Consider the following 19,179-nt stretch of genomic DNA (forward strand, 5'->3'; position numbering starts at 1 on the left):
ATATACCCCCGAGGACCCTAGGCCGTGTGTGTGGGGGGGGGGGGCTGGATTGCAGATGCCAGGGGGGAAAACGGGGGGGGGGGGGGCGAGGTCACGGGGGAAAGAGGGGTAGGCCAGGGGTCACGGGGGGGGGGGGGTTTGAAGGGGGGGAGGCCGGCCTCACGGAGGGAGGAACTGGGGATCAGGCTCACGAGGGGTTGGCGTGGAAATCCGTCCTCACAGTTGGGGGGGGGGGGAGTACGGGGTTGCGGAGTCCCATTTAGGAGAGAGGGAGGTTGGGAGGCCGGGGGCGCCTTTCAGGAGGTCAAGGTAAGTCGGGGTGGCTAGTGAGGTGTATGAGGACTCGGGGGAAGCGGGTTCCAGGTCGCCCGTGGGGCAAAATGGGGGGACTGGGTACGCGGCTGCCGCACTGCAGGTGTCTTGCCTAGGGGGGAAGGGGGCCGCGGACAAAGTCGCGGGTATTGCTAGTTAATCCATATACCAATGAAGAAACCTCAGTCGTAAGTCAGTTATACAATTATTCGTGAGAAGTCCATTCGGGTTCCTTCCAGCCACACGAGGATGTTTTTTATGTCATGCACAGCTAGGTCATAAACTTCACTACTTCACTGGTAGTCGCCTTGGGTTTGATTGGAGAATGACATACTTACCGTACGTGTTCGCTGCTAAATATGTAGGGAACAATGAGTAAAGGTCGTCCGCTGGTCTTCAGGAGAAGAACGAACGTCTATAAAAAATAAAGGATAAAAGGAAAGTTCATCTGTACCGATAATTAGACCCCAAAAGGTTTTGGCGAGCACTGAGGACCTAAATATCACATGGTGACTAATCCATTACACACAGCAGTGACTTGTAAAGCTGCCACTTTGACACCGCAGTGTCACTTCGCTCAGCCGCCAGAATTTATAAGGGAATGATGAAAGTGAAAGACACTTATAAAATATTGGGAAGAAAATCAAAGGAATATCTGTATGAATTTCTAAGACTAGTATGGAACATTTTATTACTCAGTTTTTACAGTCTTATATTTAAAGGGTTCTCATATTTTTATTATAGTCTAGGATATGCCATCTCTTTATGATCCTGGGAGTTGAGTGGCTTGGCCAGGATCACCGCAGTCCAGAAAAAGTTTAGAAGGGGCCTTCAGTATTGGACAAGCTTCCTTATGTGTTGCCTGTATAAACAGTGTAGCGGGTGTATGCTTTTTGAAAGCTGTTGTGAGTGACAGTTAAAGGGGTTGTCCATTTCTTTAATATTGATGATGTATCCTTAGGATAGTCCATCAATTCAGTGCGGTCCAACACAAAGGACCCCACTGATCAGCTGTCTGCCCATGTCCTTTTCACTGTTTACATTGCATGCCGTCTGCTTCATAGTGACCATGTGATGTAACTACAGCTTATTCACATCTAAGGGACAAGACTGTGATTACATTGCATGGCTGCTATAAAACAGACGGCATGCAATGTATACAGCAGAAACAACCTCAGCTCTTACATGAGCACCCCACTCCCTTCAAACATCTGATCCGTGAAGGTCCTGGTTGTAGGACCTCACTGAATTTTTATTGATGGCTTATCCTGAAGATAGTTCATCAATATAAAACAACCGAACAACCCATTTAATGATTACAACCATGGGAGAGACCAGGGATTGGCGTGGGAGCATTATTCTGAGACCTATCTGGCATATTGTTACTGTTACAACAGACCACAAGAACAACGTAGAGGTGAACAAACCATAATCTAGTCTCCCAGCAGTACCCTAGAGCTGTTAATAAAACACTCTCCTAAGATGACTCTGCTGACTCTATACAAGTCTACACAGCAAAGCTGAAGATGAGTTGCAGAAACCAGAAATTGTCAGCCCATAGTACTTACTCGAATTTTCAAAGCATGAATATTTCAAGATTTTTCCTTACATACTGTAGATGTCCTTGACAAGGGATCTGATACTTAGAGAATTCCTTGCCCCATAAGAGAGACAACGCATTGCTGTCAGTGCCAACTGTTTAATGTCTCTTTTTCCATGTTGGTTGCGTTGTAGGAGAATTGAACACTTAAGCTTTATGTACACATTTATGTGCACTGACCCATACACTTCAATAAATGGACAGAGCCATAAAAATGGACAGCTATACGAACTGCTCCATATGTTTTGGCTATTTTCTATGGTCTGGACACAGCCAGAAAAACTGTGGATGTATGTACGCAATTGTGGACCCGTAATATACTGAAATAAGCCATGGTCATGTGCATCAGGCCTTACTCCACATAGATTTTAGCAGCGGCAAACCCTGTTTTCATCTTATTGTCCAGGACACTATGCGGACAACCCCTAATAGACTACGGAAAACAGATTTCTGACTTGTTGTGGATTAGAGAATTTTCAGCACTTTACATTTTTTGCAAAGTTTTGGTTACGTTATATTATATATTTTTGTTTTTACCAGTATAGCAAAATTCCAAGGGATTAATGTTTGTATAATACTGTGTATTCGCTAGAAGATATGTGGGTGGGATATGACTTACAGTTACCTTACATGAAACGTACTATAGAAAGAAATGTAATATGACTCATAATTACCAGCTATTACCACATAACACATGGACCCGTCCCAGCAATGCAGCTGATTCAGCCCCCTCCTGAGAAGGCACCTGTATCCTTATATATATATGTATATATCTGTCCTCCACAGCCCCAGATGAGTCACGCCATGCAGCCTTTATGTAACTCAGACACTGTGTATTTCTCTCTGCATACTGTACATCACTTTACAGTTTTGCAAGTTTTCTAGGACAAGTTTATCCATAGTCCTACTTAATTCAATGTATTCAAAAGCATTAACATTGGTGAGGAATCCAGGAATCCATGCAAAGTGTGCTCTTACACCTGCTGAATGGCAATTGCCTTGTGCCACACAGACCATTACTGCTCAGCGTTTTACTACAGATTGCAATGAAATTCAATATTATGGCAGTTTGCTTTAGGGCTAGTTCACACATAAATTACGTGTGGCTTATTTTGGTCCTGAAAAAAACCGCTTCCTAATTAGGAAGCGTTTTTTGGACCTTGCCAGGTGGTTTTCCCTTCCTGTAAATTGAATGGGCCGCAAAAAACCCGTCACCTTTTTTTGCAAAAAACCACGTTGCGTTTTTCGTTTCCCATTCACTTCTATTGCATTCTTCAGGCGGAAAACGCCTGAAGAAAGGTCATGTCGCTTCTTTTTTCACCTAGCGTAAAAAACGCTAGAGTAAAAAAAAAACGCTAGCCCTCTACATAGACCACCATTGTATGGAGGCGGATTTTGAGTCAAAATCTGCCTCCTTGTCCTCGTGTGAACTAGCCCTTAAAGTTTGCGGTTTTGTGATGCAGTGAATACCCACAAAGCTTAAAGGTGGTGCATCTACAGTATATACTGCTACCTAGTTTATACGTACAGACAAAATGCTAACAAGTTGAGTCACTTTGTAAATAAATAATTTAAATGAATGACTTATCCCATACTGATCCTGAGTTACATCCTGTATTATACTCTAGAGCTGCACTCACTATTCTGCTGATACAGTCACTGTGTACATACATTACATTACTTATCCTGTACTGATCCTGAGTTACATCCTGTATTACACTCCAGAGCTGCGCTCACTATTCTGCTGGTGCAGTCACTGTGTACATACATTACATTACTTATCCTGTACTGATCCTGAGTTACATCCTGTATTACACTCCAGAGCTGCGCTCACTATTCTGCTGGTGCAGTCACTGTGTACATACATTACATTACTTATCCTGTAGTGATCCTGAGTTACATTCTGTATTATACTCCAGAGCTGCGCTCACTATTCTGCTGGTGCAGTCACTGTGTACATACATTACATTACTTATCCTGTACTGATTCTGAGTTACATTCTGTATTATACTCCAGAGCTGCGCTCACTATTCTGCTGGTACAGTCACTGTGTACATACATTACATTACTTATCCTGTATTGATCCTGAGTTACATCCTGTATTATACTCCAGAGCTGCGCTCATTATTCTGCTGGTGCAGTCACTGTGCACATACATTACATTACTTGCCTGTACTGATCCTGAGTTACATTCTGTATTATTGTAACGTCTCTGCCTGTTCAGGTTTCTGTGTCACCTCTGCTCGCACGCTGCGGCGCAGGAGGTGAGTTCAGTTTGAATCTTTTCTTAGTGCTTTTCGTTGCACTGTGTGAACACTGCTCTACTCTGTAATTTAATTTCCACCACACCCATCTCCTGCACCTTGTTTCCCTCTGTTCTTCAAATGGTTAATTGTAGTCTTGCCTGTGTGATTGTCAGCCTGTCTTCCAGTCAAGCCTGGGGCAGGTCTTTGGCTTCCCATATACAGGCCATCAGCCCACATATGCTTGCTGGCTACTTTGACTTTGTCCCTGCTAAGCTCCTCTTCTGCTACTATTGTATTGCTGACCTCCCCTATTGACTACTCTCTTGGATTTTGATTCTGTACTACATTGCTCAACTGTTACTGAACCCTTGGCTAGCTACTGGGGAATTGCTACTATTGCAATTCCCTTACAATTATACTCCAGAGCTGCACTCACTATTCTGCTGGTACAGTCACCGTATACATACATTACATTACTTATCCTGTACTAATCCTGAGATACATCTTTGTATTACGCTGCAGAGCTGCACTCACTATTCTGCTGATGGAATTACTCCGTACATACATTATATTACTTATCTTACTTATATTACATTGTGTATTATATGCCAGAGCTGCACTCAGTATTTTTCTAGGGGAGTGGGATGGCTTTCCTTGCCCAGTGCTCACATGTGCAGTTTTGGTGATGACATTGCTAAAACCTCACCAGTACGCCATGTGATAGCTGAGGCCAATGGTGAGCTAGAAGTAGCCCATAAGGTAGAAGTATCTTGGCTTTGGTTGAAAAAAACCACAACAAATTCTGCACCAAAAAAAAACTGTGCTTCCGCAACGTGGGGCCTCAGCCTAAGGGCTAGTTCACACGGGGACATGGACGCTGATTTTGACAGCAGATTTTGCGGCCAAATCAGCGTCCATACAATGTCCACACTATGTGAACTGCTCCCGCCGCGACCATCACGGTCGCGGCTTTCACCTCCGCTGTCGGCTCAAATGAATGAGCCGACATGGAGGGCGCTGCGGCTGGGCGGAAGCCGCGGCTCATCGCGAGCGGCTTCCGTCCGAAAGATAGGTCATGTCGCTTCTTTTTCTGCTAGCGAGCTAGCAGAAAAAAAAAAGCGAGTAGTTCACATAGGGATACATTGTATGGACGCTGATTTGGCCGCGAAATCCGCTGTCAAAATCAGCGTCCATGTCCCCGTGTGAACTAGCCCTAAAAAGGACTTTTGACCATCTTGACCAATTCCATTTCTTTGTATCCTTTAGTAGGCGCTGTTCCACTGATTTCATTGCAGCCGGACTTTTTCCTGTTCTGCTATCTAGGCTGTCTACTGAGTGGGCAGTCTTGGCCATAGCAGACAAGGGGGCATGGATTCAGAGCTCTATCACAGTGTAGTCAAAAGCAGGCAGTGTCATGTCCTCTTGTCTGCTCTGGTCAGAGACCACCCACTTGACAGTACAGAGCCTTGTCAGCATGTCAAAAAAATTAACTGTACCGATTCTTGGAAACCTCGGGGGCAAGAGAATACATCCCGCCAGAACTATTGGAATGGAGCCTATTAAAGAATACAAAGACACAGATTTTTTTTGTATGAAAACTAAAGAAAATGGCAATGAGATATTCCTATGAACAAAGCGTATTCACTATTAACAGTATAGTTGATAAGTGATCCGACTACTGGGTCTCCGGGCGATCATGAGAATGGGCCACATCTCCAGTCACTTCTACGATGTGTCTCTATCTGTCTCATAGGAGAATGGAGCAGTGGTCCCACATGACTGGAGAAATAGCACACAGGGGTCTCTGCCCCTTCCCCCATTCTAAGACAAAACAAGAGCAGCACCGAGCTGTATATGGTGTAAGAGGTTGGTTATGATGAGGGACAATTGCAATGTGTCAAATTGCTCTCACCTGGTTGAGTTGTGAAGAATTTCACAACTACTGGAAAAGTCTAGGAACCGTTTAACAGGGGGTTCCTTCCTGGGTGAGATGCAAGTTGCAGGGCCCAGTTCACCAGTGGTGTAGAAGGAATTGCCAAAGGACCATAAACAAGGGACCGCACTTCACCCCATATGTTTAGACCACTTTAACACACAACGCGTTTCGGGCAACACTGCCCTTTTTCAAGTGTACATGAACTGCTGATGGTGGCTGGATGCGGGATTCAGCCACCATCAGCAGTTCACGTACACTTGAAAACGCGCCCGAAACACGTGTGTTTTGAACTTTTAAACGTATCGGGTGAAGTGCGGTCCTTTGGCAACTCCTTCCCCCTTTCTAGGGTTTGCTGCGGATCCGACTGCTGGCATGCTTATCCGCTATAAGACTTTCTCTTAACAAAACCGCTTTAAGTCTCATTTTGGGATCTAACCATGTTACTGCTCCGTTTCCTTTTGTTCAGCACTAGATATGACAAAAGCAGATGGATGCCATAGAGGAGGCGCCGCTTTATAAAATCTGCCATATTGATTTAGAAATGACAGTCCCCTCTGGTTTATTATCAATCCTGGTGACAGTCTACGGTAAGGAAGGAGGTAGCCACTGTGGAAATTACAAAGCGATGAGAAGAGAAGATATGGCGCTCTGTAGGTTTATATGTCTGATAATGAGGTTGTCCAGTCAAGCAGTATGAAATTAAATCTGCCTGTTAAGAAGCCGGAGCACACCCCTCCCCCTCCTGTACGGTTCGGCCTCAGCTATGCAGTATTGTATTATTTTTAAGGTTAATATTGTGATGACTGAGCGGATGTCTCAGCTCTATCTGTTTTGTTCAGTGTGCATAACATCTGACTGGGGAACGTAGAAATGTATGACATAAATCCCACTAGATGAGACGCGCCGGAATATTCATTTCAAGAAGGAAACGTTAACATAATACATGAATATTACCTATAATGAGCATTACCGCTGCTTTACCGCCATTTGTGGCGACACTCACGGCACCCCCGCTATGTGTTCAGCATAAGGACTTGTCCAAAACATAATTCCGTCTTTGTAATTGAAGTCGGCCCCAGAAATGTTATATATGTGATGTGTCTAAGTAACAATGGGAATTAAAGCGCGACTGTTCAGACCTCGGCAGGCCTCTCCTGGAGTCTGCACTGTGAAATAAGCATATTCATATGATAAAGGAGCTGAATTGGCGCAGTACTTGGAGGAGTAATGTGGCCGGAGCTAGGAATTATGCATGGCCGGCAGTAATATCATTTAGGACAAGGCAGTCTATTACAGAGATGTAACTTAAAGCTCTTGGACCTCGATGCAGATGCATACCAAGTAACTTACAGAGAACTGAAAGAGAGACAAAATGTAGTATCGTAAGCCATGCTGCCATGCTTCTGACTCCGCTTCTAACTATGTCCCTTTGTGCCCCCACACAGTATAATAACCTTTCAGTATAATGACCCCTTCCTTGTGACTCCCACAGTATAATGGCCCCCTCTTTGTTACCCCTACAGTATAATGGTCCCGTTCTTAGGCCCCCCAGTGTAATGACTCCATCCTTGTTGCCCCCTACAGTATAATGCCCCCTCCTTGTGTCTCCCACAGTATAATGGCCCCCTCCTTGTGACTCTCACAGTATAATGGCCCCCTCTTTGTTACCCCTGCAGTATAATGGTCCCGTTCTTGGGCCCCCCAGTATAATGACTCCATCCTTGTTGCCCCCAAACATCATAATGACCTTATCTTTGTGGCCTTCAACTGAAAAAATGAAATATAAACCCTAACACTCACCTAACCCCGTTTCCCTTCAGTCTACTCAGCAGGAGAGACTGGGGCTGAATGGGGAAGAACGGAGCGGTTGGCCCCTGTTTGGAAGGAATGGCCTTTGGATCCCTTTAAGGCACCAAGGCCTAGGTGCAACTGCTATTTCTATATTCCTAATACATTGATAATATTGAAGTCTATTCTTACAGTGGTTTTCCCTCTCCCAGCACATCTCCCCCCACCCACAGGATAGGGGGTAAATGTCTGATCACTAAGGAGACCCCCAGTGGTCATGAGAACATGTGAATGGAGTTGTAGTGCACTTGTATGACTTCAGTCACACAGGGGATTCAGGGAAACCCATTCTCCTGATTTCTGAGGATCTCAGCCTGTGACCATTAGAGATCAGACACTTATGGTAGGTGGGAAATGTATTATGGAGAGGGCCTGGTGCTGAACTACTTCCCCTGTGTTCCTACTATGATAGATTCTGCCTTCATCTACCACTAAGGGAGCTCTTTGCATACAGTTTTAGGGTCTGTTTGATCACATATCTGCTCTTGTCTTATCTTATTATCTTATTTTCTGTAATCTTAGGTGTCTTCTGCTACAGTACTGTCCAATGCATCCTATATGCGTATGATACGATGGGCTTCCTGGAATCCTCTCCTGAACCCTGGATCCTCAGAAGTGACCGTCTCCTTACAAGGAGGGCCTCACCCTAATCCCTGTAGCAGTCTTGTATATAAGATACCGCCAAATATCATGAGCTCTGATGAGGTGAGGAAAAAATCCTGTGTTTTTAGAATTCCCTACCACTTTATTTCTCATGTCTGGTGTCATCTTATGTGCTATCCAAAGCATAGGAAATAAAATGTAGATCATGGAGGTCCCTTGTAGCTACATGTCAATCATGTAGTGTGTGACCAGATACACTGCTGCTTCATTCCTTTCTATGGGACTGTTTGATAGTTGAATTTTATTGGCCAATGTGTAATGCCTAAGTTTATCAGTGGTGGCGCTGCAGTGAAATTGAACACTTGCTGCTGAATAATCTACACATTTTTGATCACTGGGGTATCTGTAGTGGGGAAACCTGTGATGAGCTTTTTTTTTTTTGGACCTCTCTATTCTGCTGAGACCTATTGCCCATTATTTTGTTAGCATACCCTAGTTTGCACCAGAAGTGCTTATATCTTTGGAATGTCTGAATGGATTTGGAGATGCAAAATTCTCAGGGTGATGGGGCCGATCAGATGATGTATGTTATTTTTCAGACCTGGTGGGGGGAGGGTGGGGGTCTCTCAAAACAGGTTAATTTTACAATGTGATTATTTTTTTGTCAATCAGGTGCAGCAGGTTGAAGGCGGTACCTTGTATTTTACCTATAGTGCTCGCTCTGAACATCACATGGGTGATACAGCAGAATCTATAGAAAGTTTGCCCGAGGAGCTTCGTCAGTCCAGAAGAAAAGTAACTATGGCGAATAGTAAGTGCAGACTATATTTCATATGGCAGACTACAGTGGAGCTCCTTATGTGCGGTTGTCATCTGTGTCTCTTAGAAGCACATCTGGTTGTGCTGGAGACCTTGAGTAGTTTCTGGCCTATCTACTGGCAGCCATATTGGCCTTGTTTCTGGCCTATCTACTGGCAGCCATATTGGCCTTGTTTCTGGCCTATCTACTGGCAGCCATATTGGCCTTGTTTCTGGCCTATCTACTGGCAGCCATATTGGCCTTATCCCTCATACAGCTGCTGTATCTGTCGTGTGGTCACATAGAAGCTTCTTTCCTTCACCCACTCGCTTCTACCTAACGGTTCTTACAATAGGATACCCCTCTCGTGCGCATCATGTTTTTCTATAATAATTCAAATACATTGGCAAAAAAAAGGAGTCATTGTAATCGAATTAAATTATATGTGTGAATGCAGTGATGATATACGTAAGCGATTATAATATTAGAGCAAAAAGATAAGTTGTTGGAGAAAACTGTACAACTGTATAGAGGCTGTAATACCTTGTTGTGCCACTTCTATCCTGGATATAAGGCGATATACAGTAGGGTATGGAGGCATACAGGCTCTGTATGATATCCTGCACATTTACCCATATATGTTGCAGCTGAGCCTGGAGATTCTGCACATAGGTTGCCAAAGCTGGCATCTCAGCTGGTCCCATGAATACATGATTTGTGATAAATTTGGCGACCAGGCAGGTGTTCCAGTCTGACAGATATTCCTGGGAAACCCTTGCTCGGTATGGGAGAGCATTTTCCTGCCGAAAAATGCCAGTTGGAAGCCCTGCCATGAGGGGCAACACTTGTAGCTGTAGGTTGTCCTGCACATATCTCTGAGCGGTTAGAGTCCCTCATATCACTACTAGGGATGACCCACTACTGTATGCAGAGGCTCAAATCTGACTGTCATAGGATCCCAAACAGAACCTGGATTTGTTGAATACTGTATGATTCCAGGTTTCTCATTCATAACACTACTGGAAACCAAGGAGACAGTGGTTGGTTGCCAAATTTCCTTCTGCTAAGCACCTGGAAATGGTACGGGCAGAGACAGGGTTGTAATGAAGGGGCCACTTACAGTGTTGGCCAAAAGTATTGGCACCCCTGCAGTTCTGTCAGATGATACTCATGTTCTTCCAGAAAATGATTGCAAGCACAAACTCTTTGGTATTAATATCTTCATTTATTTTGCTTTCAATGAAAAAACACAAAAGAGAATGAATGCTACTTGGTAGCACAACCTTTCGACACAATAACTGCGCACAACCGCTTCCGGTAACCATCAATGAGTTTCTTACAAGGCTCTGCTGGAATTTTAGACCATTCTTCATTGCCAAACTGCTCCAGGTCCCTGAGATGTGAAGGGGGCCTTCTCCAAACTGCCATCAAGAGATCTCTCCACAGGTGTTCTATGGGATTCAGGTCTGGACTCATTGCTGGCCACTTTAGAAGTCTCCAGTGCTTTCTCTCAAACCATTTTCTAGTGGTTTTTTAAGTGTGTTTTGGGTCATTGTCCTGCTGGAAGACCCATGACCTCTGAGGGAGACCCCGCTTTGTCACACTGCGCCCTACATTATGCTGCAAAATTTGTTGGTAGTCTTCAGACTTCATAATGCCATGCACACGGCCAAGCAGTCCCGTGCCAGAGGCAGCAAAGCAACCCCAAAACATCAGGGAACCTCCGCCATGTTTGTCTGTAGGGACTGTGTTCTTTTCTTAGAAGGCCTCTTTTTTTTCCCTGTAAACTCTATGTTGATGCCTTTTCCCAAAAAGCTCTACTTTTGTCTCATCTGACCAGAGAACATTCTTCCAAAACATTTTTGGCTTTCTCAGGTAAGTTTTGGCAAACTCCAGCCTGGCTTTTTTATGTCTCTGGGTAAGAAGTGGGGTCTTCCTGGGTATCCTGCCATACAGTCCCTTTTCATTCAGAAGCCGACGGATAGTACGGGTTGACACTGTTGTACCCTCGGACTGCAGGGCAGCTTGAACTTGTTTGGATGTTAGTCGAGGTTCTTTATCCACCATCCGCACAATCTTGCGTTGAAATCTCTCGTCAATTTTTCTTTTCCCTCCACATCTAAGGAGGTTATCCACAGTGCCATGGGCTTTAAACTTCTTGATGACACTGTGCACGGTAGACACAGGAACATTCAGGTCTTTAGAGATGGACTTGTAGCCTTGAGATTGCTCATGCTTCCTCACAATTTTGCTTCTCAAGTCCTCAGACAGTTCTTTGGTCTTCTTTCTTTTCTCCATGCTCAATGTGGTACACACAAGGACACAGGACAGAGGTTGAGTCAACTTTAATCCATTTCAACTGGCTGCAAGTGTGATTTAGTTATTGTCACCACCTGTTAGGTGCCTCAGGTAAGTAACAGGTGCTGTTAATTACAGATATTAGAGAAGCATCACATGATTTTTCAAACAGTGCCAATACTTTTGTCCACTCCCTTTTTTATGTTTGGTGTGGAATTATATCCAATTTGGCTTTTTGACAATTCTTTTTGTGGTTTTTCCATTGAAGACAAATTAAATGAAGATATTAATACCAAAGAGTCTGTGATTGCAATCATTTTCTGGAAGAAAATGAGTATTATTTGACAGACTTGAAGGGGTGCCAATACTTTTGGCCAACACTGTATGTCTTGAGGGTGAACAAGGAAACTGTGGGAGCTGCTCATGCTTGCCAGTGGATTAAACAATCCACTGACTAGTGGTCAGTCTAGGCCATCCAGAGTCTGTTCTCTGTGTACATGTCTTCATGTAACCACTGCTCATAACAGCTATGTCAGAACAGTCTAGATGGCAGGCAATTCATTGAAACAACAGTCCAATGATGTGCCTCCTCTGTCAACTGGGCAAAATGTCTTTGAGCGCATTGTAGAGTCAAGTCCATCAGTCAATGATCTGCTACAAAGAGGTATACTACCCAAAAGTAGCCTCTGAGAGCCTGGGAGAAGCACTTTGACCCCAGTGTCTGATGAGTTCACACCTGTAATCAGTTACATAGTTGCCTGAGACATAACTGCTTGCTGAGTTTGACAGCAATCTGACATTTCTATCTCGGTGTGTTATTATTTTTTTTTCATTGAGTGTAATAACATTTATTAATATGAGTAATAAGTAAAATCTGTGTCTTTCCTATATCGTTGGCACACACCTCGTAGACAAATCAGCTGACTGCTCTAGAAAGTCCATGCCAGGCAGTCTAATAGGAGGTTCCAGCATATTCCAGGGCGGTGAGTCATTCTAGTCACAATTGTCGGGGCATAGAAAATGAACAAACCACAAGAACTTGTGATCCCTTCTGAAATCCCACCATTTAGGGGTGAAACAGGGGATTTATAAAATCTGGTACCAGGGGTGGATTGGAGTGGGCAGCAGCAGAAACTGAGCATGAAGCGGGTAGATTCACAGTACAATGCACAGCATTGAGGTTCAGATAGCAGTGCTGAGCGCTGTGCCAGAAACAGGACTTCGAAACACTGACGCGTGCATTGGCCTTCTACAAGATGGCACCACACACTGAAAAATTTGCAAGTCAGTATGTAACCAAAAATTCCAAAAAAAGTAGAAAAAAAAAATTCAAAAAACTAAATATTTAGAATTATAGGGAATACCAGTGATGGAGGAAATAGCTAACTTCTCCTACTTAAAGGGATACTATCATTAAAATTGTATTTTTTCTGCCTACCACGTCAGAATAGCCTTATGAAAGGCTATTCTTCTCCTACCTTTAGGGGGAGTTCACACGGAGTAAAGTGCCGCATGATGTGGCACGTATACGTCTTATGAGACTTAGCGCCATAAAAGCTCCCATTGATTTCAATGGGAGCCAGGATCGTATATGCCACGTTATTTTGCGTGACGGCCGTGATGTCTTCTCCGGGCCGCCATTTGGTAGAAATCCCTGTTTTCGCCGGTATGCAAATGAGTTCTCTCGCAGCACTGGGGGTGGGCCCCAGCACTGGGGGCATCCCCAATGCTGTGAGAGAACTCTCCAGCGCCGCCATCATCTTTGTCTGGAACGGCCTCTCCCTGCATCTTCTTCCGGAGCTGGGTTCAAACTTCTAGGCCCCGGGCAAAGCCGACTGCCACAAGAGAATGGCCGCTTACACAGTAAGTGGAGTGGAAGAAGACGCAAAGAGAGGCCGTTCCAGACGAAGATGAAGGCGGCGCTGGAGATTTCTCTCACAGCATTGGGGATGCCCCCAGTGCTGTTTGAGTGCTGAGGCCCGCCCCCAGTGCTGCAAGAGAACTCATTTGCATACCGACGAAAACCGTGATTTCTACCGAACAGCGGTGCGGAGAAGACATCTAAAGGTAGGAGAAGAATAGCCTTTCTTAAGGCTATTGCGATGTGGTAGGCAGAAAAAATACTATTTTAATGATAGAATCCCTTTAAATTGAATAGAATAATATATAGCTCTTATCCCCAGTATAAGCAATGTACGTTTCAAGATGAGATGATGTGGATAATGAGATTACTATTATTATTATTATTATTATTATTATTATTATTATTCTATTATGCTTTATCTTTATTTGTTGATTGCAGACTATCCCTTTAATTTGCTTTAAATCTTTCCATTGGCAGACGCTTGTTCTGTGCGGCTTGTGTTTAATCGGCTGCAGGTTTTTGGGTTTTTTTGTTCCATGCCTTTTCCTTATTTTTCATCCTGCAGCCAGAAGTTAATGGAGAGAGTTTAGAAGTTTGATAGCAACATTATTGAACAGATGGCGCTGCTTCATTTCAGAATGACCCATGATTCTCTTGTGCATTTGGTTAATTGATATGTCATGTCAGCTGTTGTATAGGCAATTTATTGCGCAGTTAGTTTGGAGAAACTTATGAAAGTCAAAAGTTACTGCAGTGACATAAGAATATTCTGCTTTTTGTTCTTGGTTTAATAGTTAGGGGTTTTATCTTTTTGGCTGTTTATTTGGTTTAATAAATTAGACCAGAAACCACGTCCTGTTTTAGTAAACCTGACCTGGTAAGAAGGGAAATAAGAATCACTAAAGTAATTAAACTGCTCTGTAATGCCATAAAAAGCTCTGTAAATATATATATATTTACATCCTAACTTTTGTTTTTAATCATAAGAACATTATATTCATATTTGGCTTCCCGTTGAAGTAATTGTAATTTATTTCCCATAGGTGGTAATTTGCTGTACGGCCACCAGAGGGCAGTGTGTCCCTGTGAATAGATTTTTATCGCACTTTTACTGGAGATTTTTGTTGTCTAAGTTTTTGTCATTTTAATACAGATGTAGATAGGTGGACACTGAGAATAAAAGATCACCGCGTGTGTTCATGCAAAAGAGTACAGCTCCATGTGAAATGATTTGTGCAAACAGTCGTTTGGTTTTAGGAGGTGATATTGAAAGGTAGAAGACATCCCAAGTTCATCCGCTGCAAACTCATTCTTTTTAACGCTGTCGAGTAGCAGGTGGTTTATATGTGAATTGTTTTACTTGATTCTAAACAGAATGATGTCTACAGGGGTGACATATGTATCTATATAATTTATGTGGGTAGTGCCAACAAATACTGTAGCGCTGTGCAAAGATTGTCACGTCTCTTATTCGTGCACAATCTTAATTCCACATTGATAATCATTGTATTTTTGGAATACTCCTGAACACCTGTGGAATAATCACATAAAAACGGGGGGTAGGCTACAAAACCATGCCGATGTCCTTGCTTGGATTTGAACTCAGGGTCCCAGTGTTGCAAGGCCCTGAGTTCGAATCTCCGCCCTAGCTCTCCAAGTAAATTTTGGGAACAATATTTGGTGATTGTGGTGTGCAGCAAATACAACTTGGAGATGCACCTTTTCATAAAAATGCATTGAGTTGCATATGGATAAACAGTAAGGCATGCATTGCGTGACCACCATTGTTTTAGAGGCCCTTGGATTGGATGTGGGCATGTTCTAGTTTATTTGGTAACTAGGACATGAAGAGTGACATTGGAATATTGCTTCCCGACACATAGTGCTAAAATAATACCACCATATAGTACCTAGAGAATACCAAAGCTGTTTGCCTCCAGGAAGGGAATTTAGAGCATTGGGCATGGACGAAATTGGGCAATGGAAGCCTTGAGAGGTGGTCAGGGGTATGAACTACTCCTGTGCCCCATTATTTCACCCCATCTAAAGATGGATGCATCGCACTGTTTCAGTTGCATTGAATTACAGTCTTTTGTTATATCCATATTTTCAGGATCATAGGAGTGCAACGCTTATACGGGATTCTAAGAAGAGGATATATTACAAGTGTATATTAGAGAATACCTGCAGAGTGGGGCTGGCTGGATATACTTACACAGGGCTAGGATAGGGGCTGTCTGTCTTCTGTAACGTATAATTAACCTCTCAAGTAATCTGGAGTGGATATGAAAGGTTTATGGAAACTTATATATAGTATAGTGAGTGGGAGATACTGGCCTGAGAGGCCCATTACATGTAAGACCAAGGCTGATCCGGCGGCTGCAAAGGCTGAGGAAGGGCTGAGACGGATTTCACACTTTTTGGCTTTATCTGTTTTTATTTTTGACACTTTGAAAATAAGGTGACCTCATGCTTTTAGCCTGTGCCTCACACTATGGCCGTGGTGAATGTGCGGAGGTAATATGGGGGCTACGGGGCACAGTCCAGAGGTCTCGAGGCCACACTGATCACAAAGTTGTGTAAGGTCAAACAATGTGCAGTCATAACTTTGTAGTCAGTGATATCACAGTAGGTAACTGCGCCCTATTGTGATTGTGTCACTGCATCTCAGAATTGTAAACGTTCTTATCATAGTGATGTCACAGTAATGACATCGATACTATTATGGAGATGTCAGAGAAACCGATGTGACTATATCCTCCTTGTTATAGCGATGTCACAGCAGCTCAGATGTCTGCGTATTCCCTTGTATATGGTGTTTTTATATCACTTGCCTGATACACAGCACCCTCTCTATTATGAGGTGTCAATCTCTTAAAGGGATTCTATCATTGAAATGAATTTTTTTGCCGTAGCACATAGGAATAGCCTTAAGAAAGACTATTCTTCTCCTACCTTTAGATGTCTTCTCCGCATCACCATTCGGTAGAAATCCTGGTTTTCTTCAGTATGCAAATGAGTTATATCGCAGCACTGGGGGCGTTCCCCAGCACTCAAACAGCACTGGGGGCATCCCCAATGCTGCAAGAGAAATCTCCAGTGATGCCTTTATTTTATTCTGGAATGCCCCTTCCCTGTGTCTTCTTCTGTCCTGGGTTTCAATCTTCTAGACCTCGGGCAGAGCCGACTGCACATGCCCACAGGCCACAAGAAAATGGCCGCTTACACCACCTTACTGTGTCAGGGACAGCAAGAAAATGGCCGCTTACACAGCTTACTGTGTAAGCGGCCATTTTTCTTGTGGATGCGAGCATGTGCAGTCTGCTCTGCCTGAGGCCTAGAAGATTGAAACCCAGGACAGAAGAATACACAGGGAGAGGACGTTCCAGAAGAAGATGGAGAAGTCGCTGGAGAGTTCTCTCGCAGCATTGGGGACGCCCTCAGTGCTGCGAGAGAATTCATTTGCATACCGAAGAAAACTGGGAAAAACGGCGACGCGGAGAAGACATTTAAAGGTAGGAGAAAAATAACCTTTCTTAAGGCTATTCCTATGTGTTAGGGACAAAAAATATCATTTTAATGATGAATCCCTTTAAAAGAATACATACTCCCATAAAAGTGATGTCATGGTAGCTCAGATTATATACAGTATATATTATTATGTGGCAGATGAAACTAACTCCATTCTCTATATGATATCTCATCTCCTTATAAGCAGAGTGTACTATGCAGTGTGATAGATGTGCTAGTTCCCCTACTACAGACCTGGCAAGGGGTGCATGTATCTTGGATGGCTGCTTGTGGGGTTTTGTCGGATAGGAATGTGTATCCGCAGTGTTTCCATATGTTCTATATGTGAGTTTAGTGTTGGCAGATGCTTTATTATGAATAGTGTCGAATAAGGGAACGTGACTCTACAATACTGAGCTTCTCTTATAAACTGTCACAATGCAACCTGTTCTGTTCTACCTCCCACCTGCTCAGCGTCTTCACATCCCCTCCATACACAAGAATTGTTTTCTTTTCCTTGTTTTTCTTACATATTCTAGGTTTTCCCTTAAAGTGCATCTGTCAGACTATAGGCTGGAGGCAGGGAGTTCTGATGGGCAATGCCCCGTGTACCATGGGAATGAAGCTTCATCTTACGCCACTATGACTTAGTTATGTCCAATATTCTGTGCTGATTAATTTCTTATTATACATTTATAGCCATCAAATTTCATTTTACATTTTGCATACACGTAGTCAAACTATAAAATCCTGACAGTCTGGGGCTTTCACTAATAGAAACTTAAGGCTTGGGCTACATGGTGACTATGGCCACGACTTCTGTTATGTGACCAGAGATCCCTATGTCTTCCTATAACTCATTCGCTAATGTAAGTGAATGAAGTTGCATTGTGACTGCAAATGTCTAGTTGCTATGAAATACAGCAGGACTTGATCTTTTTGCAACGAGAAGTGATAGTCGCAGCACACCCGGGGTTGCAGTTCATATACAGGTGAAGGAGCCGCAGGGAGAATCGGAAATCTTTGGTCATACAATAGCAGTTATGGTTGATATGTCATGTAGTCCTAGTCTAATAAGCCCTGCATATTGTTGCTTTAGTGATTTCTATGTATAAACTAAAGACAGTAAGTGCCCTCTAGTGGTGGCTACAGGCAACCAAAATATTATAATTTAAAGATGTATTCCAGTAATAAATCAAGTCCTTATCCATTGGATCAAACAGGGGGACTCGGGATGCCCTCTGCCTCTATATACAATTTGTAAGAATGCACTTGACACAGGGGGACCCTCATCCTCAAGATTGATTGGTCAACCCCAAACTCACCTTAGTAGGGGAGTAGAAGCTTATGCTCACCCTACTAATCCCATTACAATGCGGCCCTTTTTCTACACTTTTAGTCAGCCTGAAAATCTTTTTAAGGATGTTGAATTGCTATAAAACAGGGTGAAGTCACGTTTAGTCAAAAATACATAGCATACTTTACCTAGTAATTCATGTAAAGTATTTGATGCTGTTATGATAAAGCCTATTCATAAATCTGAATTTGTATGCAGTAAGTTCATAGAGCTGTACCAGAAATCACCCATATCCTGTAGTCACGGGTACGGGAATAGAATATGTGAGCAGTGAATACTGACACATGAGTATAGCAGTAGGAGTGAGGAAGCTGCAGTATATGTAAGGCTGGTTGCAAGCGACCATGCACGGAGACCAGAAGACGCTCATGGGTGGACACTGACTGCCGGGGTTCCATCTCCTGTCAGCAGAAGACGGAAACCCACAAAGCGGAGGCTGGGTGCAGATGTGATCCCACCCTTATAGGTATAGTAGTGATATTCATTGAACCATTTCATTTGTGCAACTCGGTACTGCTACATCTGACGTTGCCTTTCAGCGATCATGCAGTAACAATTCAGTTGACAAATGAAAGATGGATCCTGGACTGAAGGGAATCCCTGATACCTGCCATCTTTCTTGGCAATCCTCCTCCTGCCTTATGGATGATCTCCTTGGCTCCGAACTATCCATGCTCTTACATTTTAGAAGCCAAATGTTAGTAAAGATATTATGGCCACTCTGAGGTCTTCCAAGATTGATCATAAAACTCATATAAATGGAGTTTATGAGGCTTGTAATCTCTTTGATGCAAATATTATGACCT

At 43.4% G+C, this 19,179-nt stretch overlaps 1 protein-coding gene across 1 annotated transcript in view; it reads left to right on the top strand.

Moving 5' to 3' along the window:
- Positions 1-19,179, top strand: part of NPHP4 (nephrocystin 4) — a 213,498-nt gene that overhangs the window by 103,855 nt on the left and 90,464 nt on the right. Inside the window, exons 10-11 of the mRNA XM_075279781.1 lie at positions 8,465-8,647; positions 9,218-9,356. Of these exons, the coding sequence (XP_075135882.1) occupies positions 8,465-8,647; positions 9,218-9,356 (322 nt within the window). The remainder of the gene's footprint in view (positions 1-8,464; positions 8,648-9,217; positions 9,357-19,179) is intronic.

This window comes from Leptodactylus fuscus, chromosome 6 (assembly GCF_031893055.1).
Source record: "Leptodactylus fuscus isolate aLepFus1 chromosome 6, aLepFus1.hap2, whole genome shotgun sequence".
Lineage (NCBI taxonomy): Eukaryota > Metazoa > Chordata > Amphibia > Anura > Leptodactylidae > Leptodactylus > Leptodactylus fuscus.